We start from the raw sequence: 20,647 nt of genomic DNA, 5'->3' as shown, positions 1-20,647 counted from the left end.
TCTCAACTAGGCTCCCTCCCTCTTCTCTGTTCCCTTCCAAGCCATTTTCCAGGGTGCAGCCAAAAGGCCTTTCTGGAGGGCACATCTGTGTGATCTTGGGCAAGTTACCTAACGCTGTGTGCTCACATCTTCAATGTGATGGCATGGCTGTGAGTGTGTCATGAGAGGATGTAGGTAAAGCACTTAGGACAAGGCCTGGCATGTGGTCGCTGTTCTCATTATCCTGCATAGAGCTTTTCAAAAGCACTCCACGACCTTCAGGACAAGGTCTAAATTCTTAGCCATGGGAACCCAGGCCACTGCATCATCTGAGGACCCCTGCTTATGTCCCCCGCCCAACCTTCCTCCCTACACTACTGCACTGACCCTCTTGCAGCACAGCCAGGAGCCAGCCTGCCCACTTCGGGGCCTTTGCCCATTTTGCCCCTGCCACCAGCTTTGCCTGTCTCCTGCCTATTCAACTTCTTCGGGCTCACTCCTCCAGGTCCGTCAGGATTCAGCGTGTGCCCTCCATGAGGAGCCTCCCAGACCCCCAGGCCTGATTCCAGAGCCATTCTACTGGCCTCTCGCCTTTCATTTTCCCTGCCCCCACCTGCGACTGTCAGCCCCTTGCCTTGTTCATTGTCAGGCACACAGGGGGACGATTGCGGGGCGGACAGTGAGACTGTCACGTGGGCTGCCAGCAGGGGGCAATGGGCACCCTTCTGTCCCTGAGCTCCCAGGGGCTCCTAGTAGCTTAGGCAGCACCTTGTCCACACCAAGCTGAGGGAGACCTGAGAAATGGGATTCCTGCCAAAGAGGCAAAGAAAAAAGTGAAGGGACAAATGCAAGGCCATCTTTGCCATTTGCATATGAGGCATAAAACTTGGAAGATAATAAACAGCAAAATCATAGTCCCTATGTGCTGAGTGCTTTCTCTGAGCCAGGCCCTGTGCTGAGTCCTTACCCCACCTTGTGAGATCGATGACAGCCCTCAGAGAAGGAAACAGAGGCTAGGAGAGGTTAAGTCCCTTGTGCAGTGTCTCAGAGCTTGTGAGTGGCCTGTCTGTCTCCAGCGCCATGCTGTAGGAGGTGGCCCTGGATTCAGGCCCCTTGCTATAGTTTAATGGGTTTCAGTGAAATAGTTGGGAAACCTCAGGAGTGGGATATGGAGTTAAGGGAAAGAAAAGCCAGAGAGAAAGGGAAGGAGTGCAGGTGACAGTCCCTTAGCCACCCCAGTCCTGATGACCACAGGCCTCCATGCCAGTAAGCCCTGACTAGTGCCACTTGGGTCCAAACATGGCATCTCTGGCCCCAAGGGCTTAGTAGCAAACACCCATCTAGGGAAGCTGGCCTTCATTCTCATCACCTCAAATGCTTCATGAGCCTCAGGGATCAACCTTGAAGTGCGTATAAGGCTGGGAGAATGTTGGGGGCAGCAAACTGAAAGGCACAATGAGAAGCAATAAGGCCACCTCAAAGCCCACCCAAGCAAACTGCTCATTCACCTCCTTCCTTCCTGAATTTCACCTTATGAGGAGGTGAGTGGAAGGGAGGGCATACCTTAAAACATCTAAAAGGAGAGTTGGGGGCAGCAAAGGAGATGTGCTTCACGGGACTCTTATAAACAAAACTGGGGAGAGAAGAATTGGAGGAAGGGGGAAAGACATAGATGAAAGGGAGGGGAAGGTGTGGGAGAGGGAAATGTATAAAAGCTTCCAAGAGGAGTGGGAGGCTGGGGGTTCCCCAGACAGAGACTCAGGCTGGACCAGATGCAGAGAACAATGGACTTCAAGGCTGGAGGGGGGCAGAAGGGAAGTGGGAGGAGAGCCACACGGTCAAGTTGCACAGGTTCTTCCAGCTTCTGGAATCAAGACCATGGGCACCCTCATAAGTCAGTGTGGGCAGGGACTGCCCCAGGGCCAATCCAAGATCCAGAGGTAGCCATAGGGTGTGACAAGTTGTGCAGATTACAACACTCACCCCTTGCAATAACGTCACTGCCTGTGACTCGGGGCCAGGCCCAGGCCAAAGCTCTTCATACATCATTTCGTTTACTCCTCACAGTTTCCTGCTGAAAGGGCTACTATTCTTACTGCCATACCCACTCTACAGATGAGGTAATGGAGGCCCAGAAAAGTTAAGTGACTTGTCCCAGATGACACAGCTGGTAAGTTGCAAAGTCAGAATTTGAACTCAGGCAGTTTACCTCTGATGGCTGCTCTGTTAATCACAGCTGCTTTCCAGTGAGACAAAAACGGGTGATCAGGGCAGAGTCAAGACAGAGAGGTAAACAAGATTGGGGAAAAGACAGGAATGAGAGGGGAACAATGGGGGAAAAGATAGGAACAAAGAGAGTTGGGGAAGGGGAGAGAAACAGGAAACATGAATGGCCCGGGAGGGGCATCAGTCCACGTGCAAGCAGGTGGAGGCTCAAGTTTTCTGCTCACTTGGTGATGCAGAGGCTCCCTTTCCCTCAGCAGCCGCCTTGCTGCGTGGACAGCAGCTTCCCATCTGGCCTGTCCCCGGAGCCCCGGCCTCATCCTCCTCAGCGGCAGGCCACTTAGCTTCACAGGAAATGCTCTTTCTCTAATTGGCATTGAAACTCACAGCCCTCCCTTTTCCTGTAGGTGGGGTTTCCATAGGAAAAAGCTGCTTCTCTGTTTCCCCAGCCTAGCAACTGTTTGGAAGTCAGAGTCCCACATCCTGCTCAACTGGGTCAGGTCCGTCTTAGACCAGCTCTTGTCCATCATTTGCTGAAGTGGACCAACTAGTTCCCCAGTAGGGGGTCTCCCCTGGCAATTCTTTATCGGCGTTTGGACATCTCAGATCGCTTCCAATGAAGATGGCCTTGCCTTGGGGTCCTGCTTGTTTCATAATCATCTAACTATGGGACAAGGTTGTGCCGGCAGCTCTGGGGGAAGGAGCACGGGGCTGATCAAGCCATCCAGGAAACACTGGAGGACTTGTCCAGCCTTGAAAGAACTCTAGTGGTTTCTGAATCTAGCCCACTTGGCGGTAAGCATGATGCAACTTCTGCAACTTCTGCTGGGGCTTTTGGGGCCAGGTGGCTACTTATTTCTTTTAGGGGATTGTCAGGAGGTGACCACTCTCACGGTGAAATACCAAGTGTCAGAGGAAGTGCCATCTGGTACAGTGATCGGGAAGCTGTCCCAGGAACTGGGCCGGGAGGAGAGGCAGAGGCAAGCTGGGGCTGCCTTCCAGGTGTTGCAGCTGCCTCAGGCGCTCCCCATTCAGGTGGACTCTGAGGAAGGCTTGCTCAGCACAGGCAGGCGGCTGGATCGAGAGCAGCTATGCCGACAGTGGGATCCCTGCCTGGTTTCCTTTGATGTGCTTGCCACAGGGGATTTGGCTCTGATCCATGTGGAGATCCAAGTGCTGGACATCAATGACCACCAGCCACGGTTTCCCAAAGGCGAGCAGGAGCTGGAAATCTCTGAGAGCGCCTCTCTGCGAACCCGGATCCCCCTGGACAGAGCTCTTGACCCAGACACAGGCCCTAACACCCTGCACACCTACACTCTGTCTCCCAGTGAGCACTTTGCCTTGGATGTCATTGTGGGCCCTGATGAGACCAAACATGCAGAACTCATAGTGGTGAAGGAGCTGGACAGGGAAATCCATTCATTTTTTGATCTGGTGTTAACTGCCTATGACAATGGGAACCCCCCCAAGTCAGGTACCAGCTTGGTCAAGGTCAACGTCTTGGACTCCAATGACAATAGCCCTGCGTTTGCTGAGAGTTCACTGGCACTAGAAATCCAAGAAGATGCTGCCCCTGGTACGCTTCTCATAAAACTGACCGCCACAGACCCTGACCAAGGCCCCAATGGGGAGGTGGAGTTCTTCCTCAGTAAGCACATGCCTCCAGAGGTGCTGGACACCTTCAGTATTGATGCCAAGACAGGCCAGGTCATTCTGCGTCGACCTCTAGACTATGAAAAGAACCCTGCCTACGAGGTGGATGTCCAGGCAAGGGACCTGGGTCCCAATCCTATCCCAGCCCACTGCAAAGTTCTCATCAAGGTTCTGGATGTCAATGACAACATCCCAAGCATCCACGTCACATGGGCCTCCCAGCCATCACTGGTGTCAGAAGCTCTTCCCAAGGACAGTTTTATTGCTCTTGTCATGGCAGACGACTTGGATTCAGGAAACAATGGTTTGGTCCACTGCTGGCTGAGCCAAGAGCTGGGCCACTTCAGGCTGAAAAGAACTAATGGCAACACGTACATGTTGCTAACCAATGCCACACTGGACAGAGAGCAGTGGCCCAAATATACCCTCACTCTGTTAGCCCAAGACCAAGGACTCCAGCCCTTATCAGCCAAGAAACAGCTCAGCATTCAGATCAGTGACATCAACGACAATGCACCTGTGTTTGAGAAAAGCAGGTATGAAGTCTCCACGCGGGAAAACAACTTACCCTCTCTTCACCTCATTACCATCAAGGCTCATGATGCAGACTTGGGCATTAATGGAAAAGTCTCATACCGCATCCAGGACTCCCCAGTTGCTCACTTAGTAGCTATTGACTCCCACACAGGAGAGGTCACTGCTCAGAGGTCACTGAACTATGAAGAGATGGCCGGCTTTGAGTTCCAGGTGATCGCAGAGGACAGCGGGCAACCCACGCTTGCATCCAGTGTCTCTGTGTGGGTCAGCCTCTTGGATGCCAATGATAATGCCCCAGAGGTGGTCCAGCCTGTGCTCAGCGATGGAAAAGCCAGCCTCTCCATGCTTGTGAATGCCTCCACAGGCCACCTGCTGGTGCCCATCGAGACCCCCAATGGCTTGGGTCCAGCAGGCACTGACACACCTCCACTGGCCACTCACAGCTCCCGGCCATTCCTTTTGACAACCATTGTGGCAAGAGATGCAGACTCGGGGGCAAATGGAGAGCCCCTCTACAGCATCCGCAGTGGAAATGAAGCCCACCTCTTCATCCTCAACCCTCATACGGGGCAGCTGTTCGTCAATGTCACCAATGCCAGCAGCCTCATTGGGAGTGAGTGGGAGCTGGAGATAGTAGTAGAGGACCAGGGAAGCCCCCCCTTACAGACCCGATCCCTGTTGAGGGTCATGTTTGTCACCAGTGTGGACCACCTGAGGGACTCAGCCCGCAAGCCTGGGGCCTTGAGCATGTCGATGCTGACGGTGATCTGCCTGGCTGTACTGCTGGGCATCTTCGGGTTGATCCTGGCTTTGTTCATGTCCATCTGCCGGACAGAAAAGAGGGACAACAGGGCCTACAACTGTCGGGAGGCCGAGTCCACCTACCGCCAGCAGCCCAAGAGGCCCCAGAAACACATTCAGAAGGCGGACATCCACCTCGTGCCTGTGCTCAGGGGTCAGGCAGGTGAGCCTTGTGAAGTCGGGCAGTCCCACAAAGATGTGGACAAGGAGGCGATGATGGAAGCAGGCTGGGACCCCTGCCTGCAGGCCCCCTTCCACCTCACCCCGACCCTGTACAGGACGCTGCGTAATCAAGGCAACCAGGGAGCACCGGCGGAGAGCCGAGAGGTGCTGCAAGACACGGTCAACCTCCTTTTCAACCATCCCAGGCAGAGGAATGCCTCCCGGGAGAACCTGAACCTTCCCGAGCCCCAGCCTGCCACAGGCCAACCACGTTCCAGGCCTCCGAAGGTTGCAGGCAGCCCCACAGGGAGGCTGGCTGGAGACCAGGGCACTGAGGAAGCCCCACAGAGCCCACCAGCCTCCTCTGCAACCCTGAGACGGCAGCGACATCTCAATGGCAAAGTGTCCCCTGAGAAAGAATCAGGGCCCCGTCAGATCCTGCGGAGCCTGGTCCGGCTGTCTGTGGCTGCCTTCGCCGAGCGGAACCCCGTGGAGGAGCTCACTGTGGATTCTCCTCCTGTTCAGGTACCTGGGGCATGGGTAGCTCTTTCTCTGGTCACTCCTGGACCACCAGAAACAGAATCAGACACCCCCATAACCTGCACAGTCCTCATGTTTCTTCCTTAGGCTCACCTGGCACTTTCTGATGCTTTGGGTAGCAATGGTTCAGGGCACAGCTTTGTGATCGGCTGAACTTAGCTGTGTGATCCTAGGCAAATTCCTTACTGTCTCTGGGCCTTAGTTGTCTTATCTGTAAATTAGAAATGATAGTAAGAGTATCTACCTTGTAGAGTTGTCCAGAGGATTTGATCAATTAATTCCTATAAGGCATTTATGGTGCCTCACAAGTAGACACACAGCAAAGGTAGTGATTAAGAGTATAAGCTTTGGGCAAGGTTACCTGGGTTCAAATCCTGGCTCCACTTCTTCCTAGCTCTGAACCACAGGGGAAGTTAACATCTCTGTTGAAGATGTGTATGTTAACAGCACGCATTTTCTAAGTTTGCTTGAAAATAAAATGAATGAATGCTCTTAATGCCTGTAGAACAGTGTCCATCTGACATGTAGTCAGTACTCAGCAAATTATTACTATTACTTCCTCAAAGCACTTCTCCATCTCCACTATTTGCCTGCCTTCATCTCATCCGGGCAACTTCCTTATGAAGAAGGCCAACATAGGCATCATTGCACCCAAACCCAGGTGCTGCAAATAATTTGTCTGAGACCCCAGAGCTTTCCGGCTGGGCCTGCAGGATGGGGCAGTGGAAATAACCTTAGAACTTTGCAGTTAGGCAGATTGGAGTTCAGATTTCAACACAGCCACTTAGGAGCTGGGCAACCTTGCACACGTCCTTCAACATCTGAGCCTCATTTTCCTCGTCTATAAAATGGGGATTATGAGACCAAACTTACCCTGTGTCTGCCTCCTTAGAGTGTGAGGGCTAAATGGGATGATGAGCGTCAAAATGTCTAAGGAACTGGGATTTTCTAGACACAAGTGGGGAAACCTTTCCAGGGATGATGCCTGATCTCACACCTATATCTGCTTCTGTGAACCTCAGATATTTTCACTGCGCCAGGCTGCCCGCCCAAGGCACACTTCTGTTTGGCCAGGCCATCAGCTCAGGTTTCCTGTGAAGCAAAACACAGTTTCCTTCCCTATTCCCTCCTCAGGAAGCCACCTGGAGATGGCCCAGCTGTTCTCTTAGGAATCTTGCCCTGGGATCGGTGCAGACCCAGAGGTTGCCAGAGCCAACCATTCATTCATCCTTCCATTCATCCATCCATTTATCAGGTGCTTTTTGGATAAACTCTGTGCTGAACACTGTGCTGGCTGCTGGTAGACAGGACAACAGAGAATAGGCCCTGTGGGTGACCCCGCTGAGGTGACAGAAAGAAAGGTGCCCATTTGGGATCAACTTGAGGGTAACAGGCAACTTGCCCAATGCTCATATCTTTCCAGCAGCACAGAGAGTCAGATCCGAGTGTAAATTCCAGCCCTCCCACTAATTTCTGTGTAGCCCCTGTGAGCCTCCAATTCCACCTCTGCAAAATGGCCATAATGGTATCTCTTCCCTTAGGCTGTTGTAAGAATTAAATGAGATTATATACCACTGGACAATCACTGTTTATCATGGGATTTGTTAATAAGCTCATTTAAACCTCGTAACCCACCATATGACCTGGGTCTCATTAATATGCACTTTTTTTACTGTTGAGAAAACTGAGTAATTTTCTCAGAATGCTTAAGTAATTCCTCAAGGCCACACTGATGGGAATTGGGGCAGGGACATATTTAGGATTTGAACCTGAGTCTGACTGATTCGAGTCTGGGCTGTAACTGTGAAGTGATCCTGAATGACAGTGCTCAGCATAGGGCTTGGCATGTAGGGAGTCATGTCATGAAATGGCAGCTGTCACTTGAGCAAAGGGTGGCAGGTATCTTAGGAGGGCTTCTGGGCCTGGGCTGGGAGGTGGGATCTTCCCTGAGGCAGGCAATAAGACCCCGAGTCTCCCAAGTCACAGTGAAACCCCAGTCCTGGCCACCTCCTCTTCCAACTCTCCTCTGAGGTTGACACTTCCTACCTCAAGCTGCACAGAGAGGCATGGTGGACCTCCTAAGGGAGGAATGGGGGTGGACCCAGGAGGAGGAAGCAGTGTTTCTAGGAATAACAGTGCAAACTCCTTGCTTTTGCAGAGGATTTTTAACTTTTTCAAACCATTTAATCCTGACAACACTGAGAAGAAGGCGTGTGGGTATTTCTAGCCCCCTATTAGAGATTAGGAAACTGAGGTCTGAGGAGGTCTAAAAACCTGTCTAATGCTATACAATAAGCTACAAATGGCCTTGAACTAGAACTCCGCCTCCCAGGACTTGATCTGTTGCCTCTCCCTTCCAATGGCCTATAGGGTCTGGCCGTGATATCTCACCCATCCCCTACTCCATTCTCCAGTCTTTCTGAAACTCTACCTTCTCTTCCAGCCTTTCAGTGTGCAGTGCTTCTGCCTGAAAACCTCCCCACCCCTTGCCCAGACCTTCATTCTCTTTCCACTTGCCAAACTCCTATGGAGCCTTTGGGTCTCAGCAGAGGTGCCTGGCATGTGGTATGAACTCAGTAACATCTGTTGAAATGAATGAATTAACTTAATCCAGTACCACCCCCCTGCTTCCTCCCTGCTCCAAGTTGGGTTAGGGGCCCTCTGCTCCCACAGAGCCCCCATTCTTTCCCTACGCCCAGAGGCAACCCCTGTGGTAAACACTCTTCGCTGCCCTGATCTCCAGCCAGCCTCCCTGTGGGGCTGCCTGCAACCTTCACATCCTGACAGATGTGACCACGCTGAGGGCAGCAGCTGGGGCTCCTTCTCCTTCTTACTCCCATAGCAACCACCCTGCCTGGCACTTATTAAGTACTTGTTGAATGAATGAAAAGATGAATAAATGAATAATTCAATGACACCATTTTGCCTTCTCTACAACATAGTCTTACATCTGGTCAACAAAAATTGGCCGAATGTCCAAATACTGCTAAAGGGGAACATAACTCTTTAAGATAATCTTCATCAAAGTAACAACAAATTGATGGTCAGGAAATGCCTTTTTCACCCCATCTCTCAGAGTCCACCAGGCGCAGGACACTCGGAGGAATGAGTATGAGGGGATGGGCCCAGAGGGTCCTCTTGCTCTCCTTCAGACACTCAGGTCCTGGGGTGACATGACAGAGCAGGGGACCTGCCTGCCCACGTCCCTGTCTCTGTCACTGGGCACCATCCCCCATCTGATCACACAAACATCTGAAGCCAGAGGAAAGACTATAAAAAGAAAGCACTGGCATTGAGGGAAACATCCGGCGAGGAAGTGTGCTCAGTCGGAATTGTGTGGAGTCAACAGATTTTTCCTGTCTTGTAGCAAATCTCCCAGCTGCTGTCCTTGCTGCATCAGGGCCAATTCCAGCCCAAACCAAACCACCGAGGAAATAAGTACTTGGCCAAGCCAGGAGGCAGCAGGTAAGCAGCACGTAGCCCCCACAGGCATCTCAAGGCGCCTACTGGCCGCCCCTCATCTCTGCAGCCTCTGTGAGTGAGGAAGGGTGAGCACAAGCCAGACACCGGTCCCCTGGGAGGCGGCAGCAGACAGCATCCATCCTCCCACCCTGGGAGGCTTGGTCGTGGGGTGACTGTATTGATAGTATTTACAGGACCTAGAAGTCCTGTAGGACTAACTAGCTGTATTGATAAATACCATCAATACAGTAGTCACCAAGGAAATGACCTCATCCCTGAGACTGTATTTGTCCCGATTACAGAGGTGCTGTAAATTGCCTTTGTATCTGTAACTGTCACCTCTCTTTCTCTTGACCCATAAACATAATATGAAGGCTCCCCACTAAAGACATGGCTGCGTGGGCGTGTCCCTTTGGGCAATCCTAGAATTGAAGAGACCTTAAGAGAACATCAAATCCAACTTCTTGTTACGGATGGAGAAACTGAGGCTCTGAGTAGCTTGATTCAAACCAGCTGTGTAAACTTGAGCGAGTGAGATCATCTCTCAGGACCTTGGTTTCCCCATCTGTAAAACAGAACCCATCCAATTTCCCTTGTGGTAATGGGGTGAGGATTTCATGATCAATTGTATTCTAAGCCCATAGCCCAGCAACTGACACATAGTAGGTGCACACACAATGCTAACTCCTTTCCCCTTGAAGCAATTTTGCTAAAGGTCATGTAACAAGTGAGTGGCAAAGCTGGGACCAGCTCTCAGAGTTCCTGACTCCTGCATCAGTGCTCTTGCCCTGACAACTTACAGCTTCTTTTTACAAGGATGGTGAGAGGTAGTGTACTGCAGGGGTGAGTCCACACACTCCAGGGTCACACTGGCCTGGATTTGAATTCTTGCTTTATCTCTTAATCTATGGGGACCTTGGGCAACCTGCAAAATCTTCACAAGTCTTGGTTTTCTCATTTGTACAATGGGTTGATTAAAGAGAACCCCTTACAGGTGTGGAAGGTTTGAATAAGACGGTGCATGGACCTTGCATCGCATAAGGCCTGACTCAGACTCACTGCTCAAAAACATTAGTTGTCATTATCACCCACACACTTGCCACCTCCCTGCTCATTTCTTCACAGCAGCAGAAATGGCTACAGGGGAAAAAAATCAAACAAACAGAAGGACTCCTACGCCTTAAAACCCCTCAGGTAGCCTTCCCACCTGCTGGGATGAGGGTCCAGGCCTGTCCCCAAGTGTCTATGGGAGAGAGGGACCAGGATGGAGACAGCAGGAGACTGGGGTGCAGGCAGCAGATTCTGAGCAGCTTTAGACTGCCTCACTCCGGCTGCACCCTCCATAGGTCTGCTCTTCTGGCCTAGGATTTGGCCTAAAGTAGGGAGGAAGGAACGTTCAGTCACTCATTCAGCACCCACTGTGTGCCACGCCCTGTTCTGAGCATCAGTGAGGGAGCAGGCAATGAGACAGGCAAAAATCCCAGCCTTGCTGGAGCTCTTCTCCTACGGACGGATGGACGGCTGCACTGGCTCCACTGAGGTTTACTAAACTCCTCCTGTGTGCCAGGCAATACCTAGACATGGGAGGGGCAACGAGAATGATATCAATGAACTCATCTTCACTTCTGTCTGCTGAGTGCTTACAATGTGCCAGGCTCTGTGGTAGGCCCCTCTACCTACAACGTCTCATTTTACCCTCACAACACCCTGTGAGGTGGGTGTTATTTATGACTCTCATTTTACAAATGAGGAAACAGAGTAAGAGGAGGGCGGGAATCACATGATCCAGGTTGGTCTGACTCTAGAGGCCAGGCTGTGTATCCAGTTCCCTATATGGGTAAATGAATGCAAACATGAATGGGCATGAATGAATGAATCTATATGGGAATGTCCCTACCCATGGACTGGTTGGTTTCTTTTGCAGGAGTGCAATCCCAGACACAGATGGCCCAAGTGCAAGGGCTGGAGGCCAGACAGACCCAGAACAGGAGGAAGGGCCTTTGGATCCTGAAGAGGACCTCTCTGTGAAGCAACTGCTAGAAGAAGAGCTGTCAAGTCTGCTGGACCCCAGCACAGGTAGGGACCCCCTGGAGTTACCTTGACCCTGCTTCTGCCCCATGGTGTCCAAGCTTCAGAGTTCTGCTCCAATCCACTGCAGGGAAAAGCCATTCTGTTTCTGTGGAGGAACATTAGCAACATTTAACTTCCCTTGCACCCTTGCAGCCTCAGAAAGTATTTTAAAGACCGGGTTCTACTTTGATTTTTTTTTTTGTTTTGTTTTTTTTGTTTAGACAGGGTCTTGCTCTGTCACCCAGGCTGGAGTACAGTGGCATGATCACAGCGTGATCACAGCTCACTGCAGCATTGACCTCCTGGGCTCAGGTGATCCTCCCACCTTAGCCTCCCAAGTAGCTGGGACTCCAGGTGAGCACCACCACCACATCCCGCTAATTTTTGATTTTTTTTTTTTTTTTTTTTTTGTAGGGACAGGGATTCACCTGTTGCCCAGGCTGGTCTCCAACTCCTGGGCTCATGCAATCCACCCACCTCAGCCTCCCAAAGTGCTGGCACTAGAGGCATGAGCCACCTGTAATCAAAGCCAAAGTAGGCACCTGGCCTACGTTGATTATTCATTTTAAAAATCATTGTAAAAATAGTGAACATGCCAGGCACTGGGGAAGCATCTTATGTACATGATATCATTTAAGCCTCCAGCCAATCCCCTCAAGTAGATAATTATTACCTCGAATTTACAGATGAGCAAACCGAGGCTCAAAAAAATCAAGTAGCCTTCCCAGAGTCACCCAGCTCACCAGTGATTGAAGGGGAGCCAAACCCTGAGCCAGCCTGTCCTCTATGGACTTCTTACCACTCATTGGCGTTTGGTGTGTTTCAATACCCTTTCACCCTGGGAACCAGGTCAACTCTTTAATATGCTAACAATTGCAATGAAAACAAAAAGATTTTTTTGCAGAGAAATAATTAGCTTTGACAATAAATACATAATGTGAACTTGAATTCAAGAATCTGCTAGCGCCCCCCGCCCCTGCTGTGGACATTGGTCAGCCTCCTTTGGTAACACACCCCACGGCGGACCATCCCTGTGCTGTGGTTTTCTATCTATGTAGTTAACACTGTTTCTCATGTGCTCCATCTGGCTGCAGACACACTGAAGGTATGGCAGGGACTTCTCTTTCCTTGGTTAAAAAATATTGCTAATGTTTATTGGGCACTTTCTATGTGCTAGGCCCTGTTCTAAGTACCTCATGAGAAAATCTTATGAGATAGGGGCTATTCATTATCCCCATTTCATAAAGGAAAAATGTGAGGGTCAGGGGTGTTTCATAATTTGCCCAAGGTTGTGCAGCTCGTGGATGGTTGTTAACACAGGCAGTGTGGCTCTAAATTTTAGAGCTGTGTTGTTCAATGAGGTAGTCACTAGCGACATGTGGCTATTTAAGTGAATTAAAATAAAATAAAATATTCAGTTCTGCCATACCGGCCACATTTCAAGTGCTCACTAGCTATGTATGGCTGGGGGATATAGCTTTGGATTCTATCTCTATTGGTCAGCTCTGGCTGGAACCTGTGGGGTCAGTTCCCACACGGTCCTGCTTGCCCACAGCACAAAGGGTACTGAACACAGGGGCACTGTAAGGAGTTGGGGGTAAGGAAACAGGAGGGGCAGAAAAGCCTTTGCTGCTCACAGGATGGACTGCCATGGGGAGACTGGGATCTTGCTGCTTCAGATCTGCTTCAGATTGCTTCAGATTTGCTGCTTCGGATTCAGATTGCCCCACTTGAGAATGCGACCATGATAATGTTTTCCTGGTTGCATGAACTCACTGAACCTCACAACAGCTCCACAAGATATGTACTACTGTCTCACCACTTCCTAAGAGGAAACGGGAGCTTAGAGAGGTTAAGCCATTTTCCCAAGGTCACACACACTGCCCCTAAGCTGCAAAGCTGGGAAATCAAACCCAGGTTGGCCCAGTGCCCACCTGCAGCTAGAACTGGTGGGTGATGCTGGGTGAATTCAGCATCACTTTTCAGCTGTTCTCATACGCCCTAGTGATTTTCTCATTCCAAGCTTCACTCCTTCTGAAGCTCTCTGACCCGTGTAAAAGGAAAGGCCTGATTCTGTAACACCAAGAGTTCCATCCAACCTTATAGCCTCAGAGTCTCAAGGAACTAAGGTTTGCATTTCCCAAATGTTGAAGGTTAATATTTATGTTCATTCAATCATTCAACAAACATTCACTAAGTCCTAGGCATGGGGCTAAACCCAAGGATCCAGTAGGGCAGGAGCCCAGCAGTGTCTCACAAGCTGCACAGTCCAGAATGCAGGGCAGAGATTCATTTATCAGTACAATAAATGACTACACATACTTTGGAATAACTTGTTCAAATTACATAAGTAATATTTGGTTAATATACAAAAACATAGATAAACAAAAAGAGAATGGATTGCTTCTGCCCAGAGGTAATTTCAGTTAACATTTTGACATATCTCCTTCCAGTCTTTCATTCTGCGTGCAGATTTTAAAGTAACTCACCTTAGGCAAACATTAGATGAATGTTAAGTAGACGTTGTGCTTTTTTTTTTTTTTTTTTTAATTTTTTTAAGACACTGTTTCTTAACTCCAAGACTTATAATTTCTTTCCTCTGGCTTGGTCTCTACCATCAGGCCTGGGACTGGTTTCTTGAAACAGGATTTTCTGTTAAAGGGATGGGAAAAGAAGGGTGACTGTGGCATTGCAAATGTAGGGGCCAGTTTTTTGAATTCCCAGCCACCAGGCTGACTTGCCACCGCCACTACCCCAGCCCCTCTCCTGGGACAGCCCTTGGACAGGCAGCCCCTCCCCAGCCTGACTCTAGGCCAGGGTTCCAGCAGCTTGAGAGATGATGTTGAGGAGGATTTGAGGATCCGGGGCCAGGTGGTAACAGTGCAGACCTTAGGTAGCCTGGGAATTCCAGAGGCCCCAGCTGGGCACCTGGAGTATCCAGGGGGAGGAAGGGCCAGCTCTTCAGAGAGAGGGTAGGGTGGTGCCATCATAGGGAGGCTTCAAAGTCATCAGACCTGGCATCAAACTGAGGTTTGGTTGCCTAGCAGATGTGTGACTTAACTTCTTTCAGCTTCAGTTTCCTCATCCATCAAATGGGGTTAATACTCTTGACCTCAAAGGTTTGTGAAGTTAAATGAAATAATTATGTAAATTGCTCATCACATAAGTACCTAATATGTGGTCCCTATTATTATGGATGGGAACCAAAAAAGGCAGCGCTAAGTCAGGAACTCCAGCCTTGGCAAAGAAAAGGGATTTTCCCTCCATCCTCAGCTAGTGGAGCCCTGAGGGGAGAAGGCGCCCTGAGGGGTAAAAATCCTGGATGAAATATAGAAGACACTGAGACTGGAAACACACGCCCAGATTGGGAAATTCTTCAGAAAACGGCAAATTTCTACTTCTAGGCCTTCTCCTCCTCCTGCTGCTTCCCCACTCGGTTCGCCCGGGTGTGTCAGTCGACTGCTTTCCTACCCAGGGAGCTTCCCTGTCAGGGCCTCTTCCTTCCTGTCCCCGTCTGGCCACTCTGTCTGTCCCCTGCCATTTCCCTTCCCTCCTTTGTCCACTGCCCTTGCCCTGCTCATTGCCCCACCCTCACCCGCCTGGCCCTTCCCGGAGCCTGGCCCTCACTGTGTCCCCTCCTTCCCCCACAGGTCTGGCCCTGGACCGGCTGAGCGCCCCTGACCCGGCCTGGATGGCGAGACTCTCTTTGCCCCTCACCACCAACTACCGTGACAATGTGATCTCCCCGGATGCTGCAGCCACGGAGGAGCCGAGGACCTTCCAGACATTCGGCAAGGCAGAGGCACCAGAGCTGAGCCCAACAGGCACGAGGCTGGCCAGCACCTTTGTCTCGGAGATGAGCTCACTGCTGGAGATGCTGCTGGAACAGCGCTCCAGCATGCCCGTGGAGGCCGCCTCCGAGGCGCTGCGGCGGCTCTCGGTCTGCGGGAGGACCCTCAGTTTAGACTTGGCCACCAGTGCGGCCTCAGGCATGAAAGTGCAAGGGGACCCAGGTGGAAAGACGGGGACTGAGGGCAAGAGCAGAGGCAGCAGCAGCAGCAGCAGCAGGTGCCTGTGAACATACCTCGGACGCCTCTGGATCCAAGAACCAGGGGCCTGAGGATCTGGGGACAAGAGCTGGTTTCTAAAATCTTGTAACTCACTAGCTAGCGGCGGCCTGAGAACTTTAGGGTGACTGATGCTACCCCCACAGAGGAGGCAAGAGCCCCAGGACTAACAGCTGACTGACCAAAGCAGCCCCTTGTAAGCAGCTCTGAGTCTTTTGGAGGACAGGGACGGTTTGTGGCTGAGATAAGTGTTTCCCGGCAAAACATATGTGGAGCACAAAGGGTCAGTCCTCTGGCAGAACAGATGCCACGGAGTATCACAAGCAGGAAAGGATGGCCTTCTTGGGTAGCAGGAGTCAGGGGGCTGTACCCTGGGGGTGCCAGGAAATGCTCTCTGACCTACCAATAAAGGAAAAGCAGTGATTCATTCTCCTGTTTGCACCTGTCAAGAGGGAGAAGGGAAGAGTAATAGAGTGAGGGTTATTTGTCATCCAATCCCTGGCAAGACCATCACACTGGGCCTGGACAGGAGTGGGGCACCTTGGTACACAGTAACAGGTACACAAATAGCAGACATGTATGCTCTTAACCCTGTTCCCCTATCACTATGTTACCAACTAATCTGCTTCTCAGCTGCAAAATTAGAGCTAAGAAAGCACAACTATTTATAAAGCATTTACATGAGCCAGGCACCAGGCTTTACAATAGGATTTAATTTGATTTTCCAACAATCCTGGGAGGGAGGTATTATTAACCCCATTTCACAGACATGGATATGGGGCTTGGAGAGGTCAAGTGGCTTTCCCAAGATCAAGCAGGGAGTAGAGCCAGAGCCAGGATTTGGACCCAGGCTGGGCCAACACCAAAACCCATGCCTTCAACCTTGACACCAGGCTGCCAACCAAGGAGAGGAGAAGGGAAGGCCCTGGAGGTGAGCTGTTGGCAGCAGTGAACTTGCTCGAGCTCCCTCGGGAAACACTGTTGAAAGGAACATTTCCAAAGCCATCCAGGCCCGCACCTCTCTACATTCCCAAGCACAAGGCAAAAGGAACTTGGATCTGAACTGATGCAGACCCGTTCTTTCCCAACAAGTAGCTCTTCAAGTGCGGATGTCATCCTTCCCAACCCCATTTGCGGTTAAACCTTCCTCTGTCATTGCAGGTTCAGGCTTGTGAATCCCAGAGGACAGTGTGTGAACTGGGTCTATGAAATCGGCATTGACAGCCAGCCTTCCAGGGGATGGGGGAGGGAAGAAACAGCAGATATTTTCCCAAGGTTCAGCTTTATAATTTTCTTGGAAATTTCCGAGCAGCCAATCAGCTAGCTTCTAAATAGCGTGGGTCTCTCCCGGACACTGCAGGCAAAAGTTCCTCTATCTGCTCCTCTTTTTGTCCTTTCTTGGAGCTCAGTGCTCATGCTCACTGTTCAAGAAATGGGCCAATCATACTCCCAACTAGGGATAATGTGCATCATACATACTTGGAATACAGTGTGGTATCATTATTCCGTTTTACAGATGAAGAAAATGAGGCTCCCCAAAGTTATGAGTTTCAGGGGCAGAGTTTCTCCTCACCTCACTCTAGGCCAGAGTGATCTCCTTACAGAATCTGTAATTTTCAGGCTGGATCACAGAACTGTTGGGTTCTGTGGGCCAGTGAGAGAAGCTGGGGGATATCAAGCAGGCAGGCAGGGTCTCCAGCCTGACCAGCCAGGTGCCTGCCACAAAGCAACACTTGATGAATAGCTGTTGAATGGATGTATGAATGAATAAATGTGTCAATAAATGCTTCAGAGGCCCCTTTTATCCATATTGGAGCTCCAGGTAGGACTTCATTAGAAACAAAGACTCTTGTGATGTAAAAGCAAAGTCTGAGAACCACAGTACTGGAGTAGACCATAGTGACCTCCCAGTTACCAGCAGATTTTCAGCGCACAGCAGATGTTGGGAGGGTAGAGAGAAGAGAGTGGGAGGTGACCTGAGGAAGTTGGAGCTATAGCTGGCAACTGGATCACTAGACACATGGGACCATTGCATCATTCTAGTTCAAAAGCCCTAAATCTGTACTCCTTGGGCCCCCTGAATACTAGGTAAAACTTTGTGTCTAGGCATTTTTTTAGGCAGAAGATACAAAATTCTCATCAGATTCTCAAAGGAAACCTTGACCTTTAAAAGGTTACACAGCATTGCTTTAAGATACTATCTAAATATCCACAGACATGGGCAGTTGTCATAAAGAGTCTGAACTTTATCTATTTCAACTCTTCATTTTATAGCCAAGAATACAGAAAGAAATGGCAGATGACTTGCCCAAGGCCACCTGGCAGGTTTGTGGGGGAGAGCTTTCCAAATTAAGACATTTAACTGAGTGCTTGCTCAAATCAGGATTTGGATCTGGGATTTAGTATGGTGGTCTTTTTAATACATCAAGGATTCTTAATCTGACGTCTTTGGTTAGACTTCAGGATCTATAAACCTGCTGAACTGCATGCAAAATTGGGAGGATATGCATTTTTTCTATGGAAAGAAGTAGGTGCTTAGATCAGATTCTCAAAGAGATTTCGGGCCCAATTAAGATTAGAAAGCACTACAATCCTCTAGGTCAGCCCTCAGCCCTGCCTTCCCTGCAGAACCTGGAGAACTCCTGCGTAGAGCTGCTCCTGTTCTGAACTTTGATCAGAATGGGGGTGTATGTACGTGAGGGACAGTGTTCTCTCCCGCACCATGTGTCCCCTCCTGATGAGCTGATACCAGCACCTTTCCCAATAACAGGCTCAGAGTGAGACCGTGTCTATGGTAACAGAACTGGGTGTGTTGAACAGGAAGGTTACAGAAACTTCTTGACATCAGCCAAGATGTCAAAGCTGAGACTTTGGACACGCTCAAAACAGTTTCCACCAAGATGGGCTCTGTCCCCTGGGAGACTGAGGGAGCAGGCGAGCCAGCAAGCACTGTTACATGTCGTCCTAATTTGGAAAGCATAGAGGGACTTTTTTTTAATCAATAGTCAGCCATTCTCCAGCACCAGGAGTGCAATGCAGTGCTCACTCAGAGCCTGGGGGCAGCTCAGAGATTGACAGGCAGCTGCCTTGTCTGTCACCCAACTTCAGTTTGGCAGCTCATTGACGCTGCCTCTTCTCTGGCTGAAATAAGAGTGATGTGGCAACCACTACCTTTGAAACTCTGGAGAGAACCAAATCCCAAAAAAGAGAGGACAGGAGGAAGGAGAGGCTTGGCCTGGCACATAGTGTGTACCTAGAAAATAGATAAGCATTTTCTAGCTCCTACTAAATTTTGGGTACAACGTGGGAGGAGTACGACATGATCAGAAACACTCATGCAACAAACATTTTGTGTTTACTGAACAATTACTAAGTGCCAGAAGTAGCACAGGAAACCGTGTGTGTGTGTGTGTGTGTGCGTGTGTGTGTGTATAGGCGGCGAGTGGGGGGCAATACAGAATTATTCATTCAAGTTATTTAAAATTATTCATCCAAATTACTTAAAGTACCTACTATGTGCTGGGTAGGCTTGGTGCTGGGCATTGGGTGCGGGGAGTTGAGTATAATCACTCACTTATTTGTTGAATGTATATTTACTGAACATCTGAGCGCCCCACAAATATATTAGCACTAATGATATAGTGAACCAAATAGCCTTGTTCCCATCGTAGTGTCAGGACTCCCTGAAAACAGCATCTCCAGATAGGGAAACTGAGGCAGTAGAGCTTCCCACAAAGGTCTCATTGGTGAGGGCGCCGGGCTTTAACCCAGCATCCTGACCCAGGCTGGCCCTGCTGATGGGAGCCACCTCCCTCTCGTCCTCTCACACTTCCTCTGGGGCACTGATGATGAGTCATTAATAACAGAATTTTAATGGCAAAAGCAGAGCAGTCCCCAGCTCTGCCAATGAAGCCCATCCCCCTGGGGCTGGATCAAGACCGCAGTGACTGAACAGCCAAGGATTTTTGGTCCCTTGACAACACCTTTCTCACGACTCTGCCATCCTTCCCTTTCCACAGGAGAGGCCCTTCCTTTTTAAATTGGAGAGCTTAAAAATATCCTACCCCCAACCTTTGGCACCCCAAATTGAATCAGTATTTAGCTCAGTAGTGACTGAGTGGGAGGGAGAGCCACTCAGGGAGGGCTGCATCTGGCCTTCACCACAGGACGCCCAGTGGCCAGACTGTGAACCAGCCCTCGGCCCCAGCTATGGCTAGAAGGAAGTAGTCAGAAAATCCAAAATGACCACAGAGGGGAGGAGGCTGGGGAGTGGGGCTCCACAGGGAGGGCACACAGTGACATTTCACACAGAGGGTGCCCCAGGAAGGCTCAAAAGCAATCTGTAGGGAAACGGGCTCTGGGCTCAACTCAGTGAGAGAAAACATTGGGTTAACCAAGTTCTTTACTGGAGGACTTCTTGGAACCTCAAATATGCTGATGTGTATTGTGAATCTATAAAAAGGGGACGTCTGGTGCAGCATTTCCCAAACTTATTTAACCACAGAAACCTTTTTTTGTTTGTTTTTTGGCAGAGAGCTTAGTGCACTGCACAGCTTAAAACCCTGAGCTTGAAACCTCAGGTTTCCTACCCTGCATGGGGCCTTGTACTCAGTGCTGGGGACACTGGAATACAAAGACAAGGACCCTGCTCCCAAGGAGTGCCATCTGTGGAAGGTGGCCATGTGCAGGGTCCAACAGTGGTGAGCCAGTGTGCAGTGCAGCCCTGAAAAGGAGGCAGGGAGCAGGCGAGGAGCTGGAGCTAGAGGACGCTTGGGCTCCCCGGGTGAAAGAGAGGTGCTAGGAAAGTATGGCAGGACCACTAAGAAGTTGAGAGAGATGGGGTGGGAAGCAGAGAGGGAAACGTGGACAACTTTCCCCCCTCAAATCTTCTTGCCTTTGAATTGGCCAGGCTGGTTGGTCTCCACTCAGTCATGGGATTGTGGGGGGTGGGCTCTCTATCCCTCCCAGCCCCCACTCTCAACCACATCTATGCTATTCAACTTGGGCTAACATCCAGAAGCCAGGGAATAGCTATTCACAGATTCAGTAATTGGACTCATTAGCATTGACTCAGAAATCTTTTTTTTTCCTAAGTCTCTCTCCTGGAGAAGCTTTTAAGATCCTTTAAATTGGTTAATGGAGAGTTTAGA

The 20,647-nt window shown here is 50.2% G+C and overlaps 2 protein-coding genes across 2 annotated transcripts in view; one reads left to right on the top strand and one right to left on the bottom strand.

Moving 5' to 3' along the window:
* Positions 1-11,489, bottom strand: part of RNF14 (ring finger protein 14) — a 40,377-nt gene extending 28,888 nt beyond the window's left edge. The window contains exons 1-4 of the mRNA XM_019027587.4: positions 11,458-11,489; positions 6,260-6,364; positions 5,992-6,109; positions 4,427-5,219 (exon numbers count right to left, since the gene is read on the bottom strand). The gene's annotated coding sequence lies outside the window, so the exon portion shown is untranslated. The remainder of the gene's footprint in view (positions 1-4,426; positions 5,220-5,991; positions 6,110-6,259; positions 6,365-11,457) is intronic.
* Positions 2,653-20,313, top strand: PCDH12 (protocadherin 12). The gene is made up of 4 exons (XM_004042706.5): positions 2,653-5,883; positions 9,266-9,363; positions 11,285-11,436; positions 15,081-20,313. Exons 1-4 carry the CDS (start codon positions 3,004-3,006, stop codon positions 15,506-15,508), a joined length of 3,558 nt encoding a protein of 1,185 aa, XP_004042754.3. The 5' UTR covers positions 2,653-3,003; the 3' UTR covers positions 15,509-20,313.
* The last annotated feature ends 334 nt before the right edge of the window (positions 20,314-20,647 follow it).

Source organism: Gorilla gorilla, chromosome 4 (assembly GCF_029281585.2).
Source record: "Gorilla gorilla gorilla isolate KB3781 chromosome 4, NHGRI_mGorGor1-v2.1_pri, whole genome shotgun sequence".
NCBI lineage: Eukaryota > Metazoa > Chordata > Mammalia > Primates > Hominidae > Gorilla > Gorilla gorilla.
The sequence above is the reverse complement of the archived record's forward strand: the minus strand, read 5'-3'. Positions and strand labels throughout refer to the sequence as shown.

Coding starts and splice junctions, on each gene's coding strand:
- PCDH12 (XM_004042706.5), top strand. CDS start 3,004: ATGATGCAACTTCTGCAACTTCTGCTGGGGCTTTTGGGGCCAGGTGGC. Junction 9,364..11,284: donor GCCAAGCCAGGAGGCAGCAG/GTAAGCAGCACG, acceptor TTTCTTTTGCAG/GAGTGCAATCCCAGACACAG. Junction 11,437..15,080: donor TCTGCTGGACCCCAGCACAG/GTAGGGACCCCC, acceptor CTTCCCCCACAG/GTCTGGCCCTGGACCGGCTG.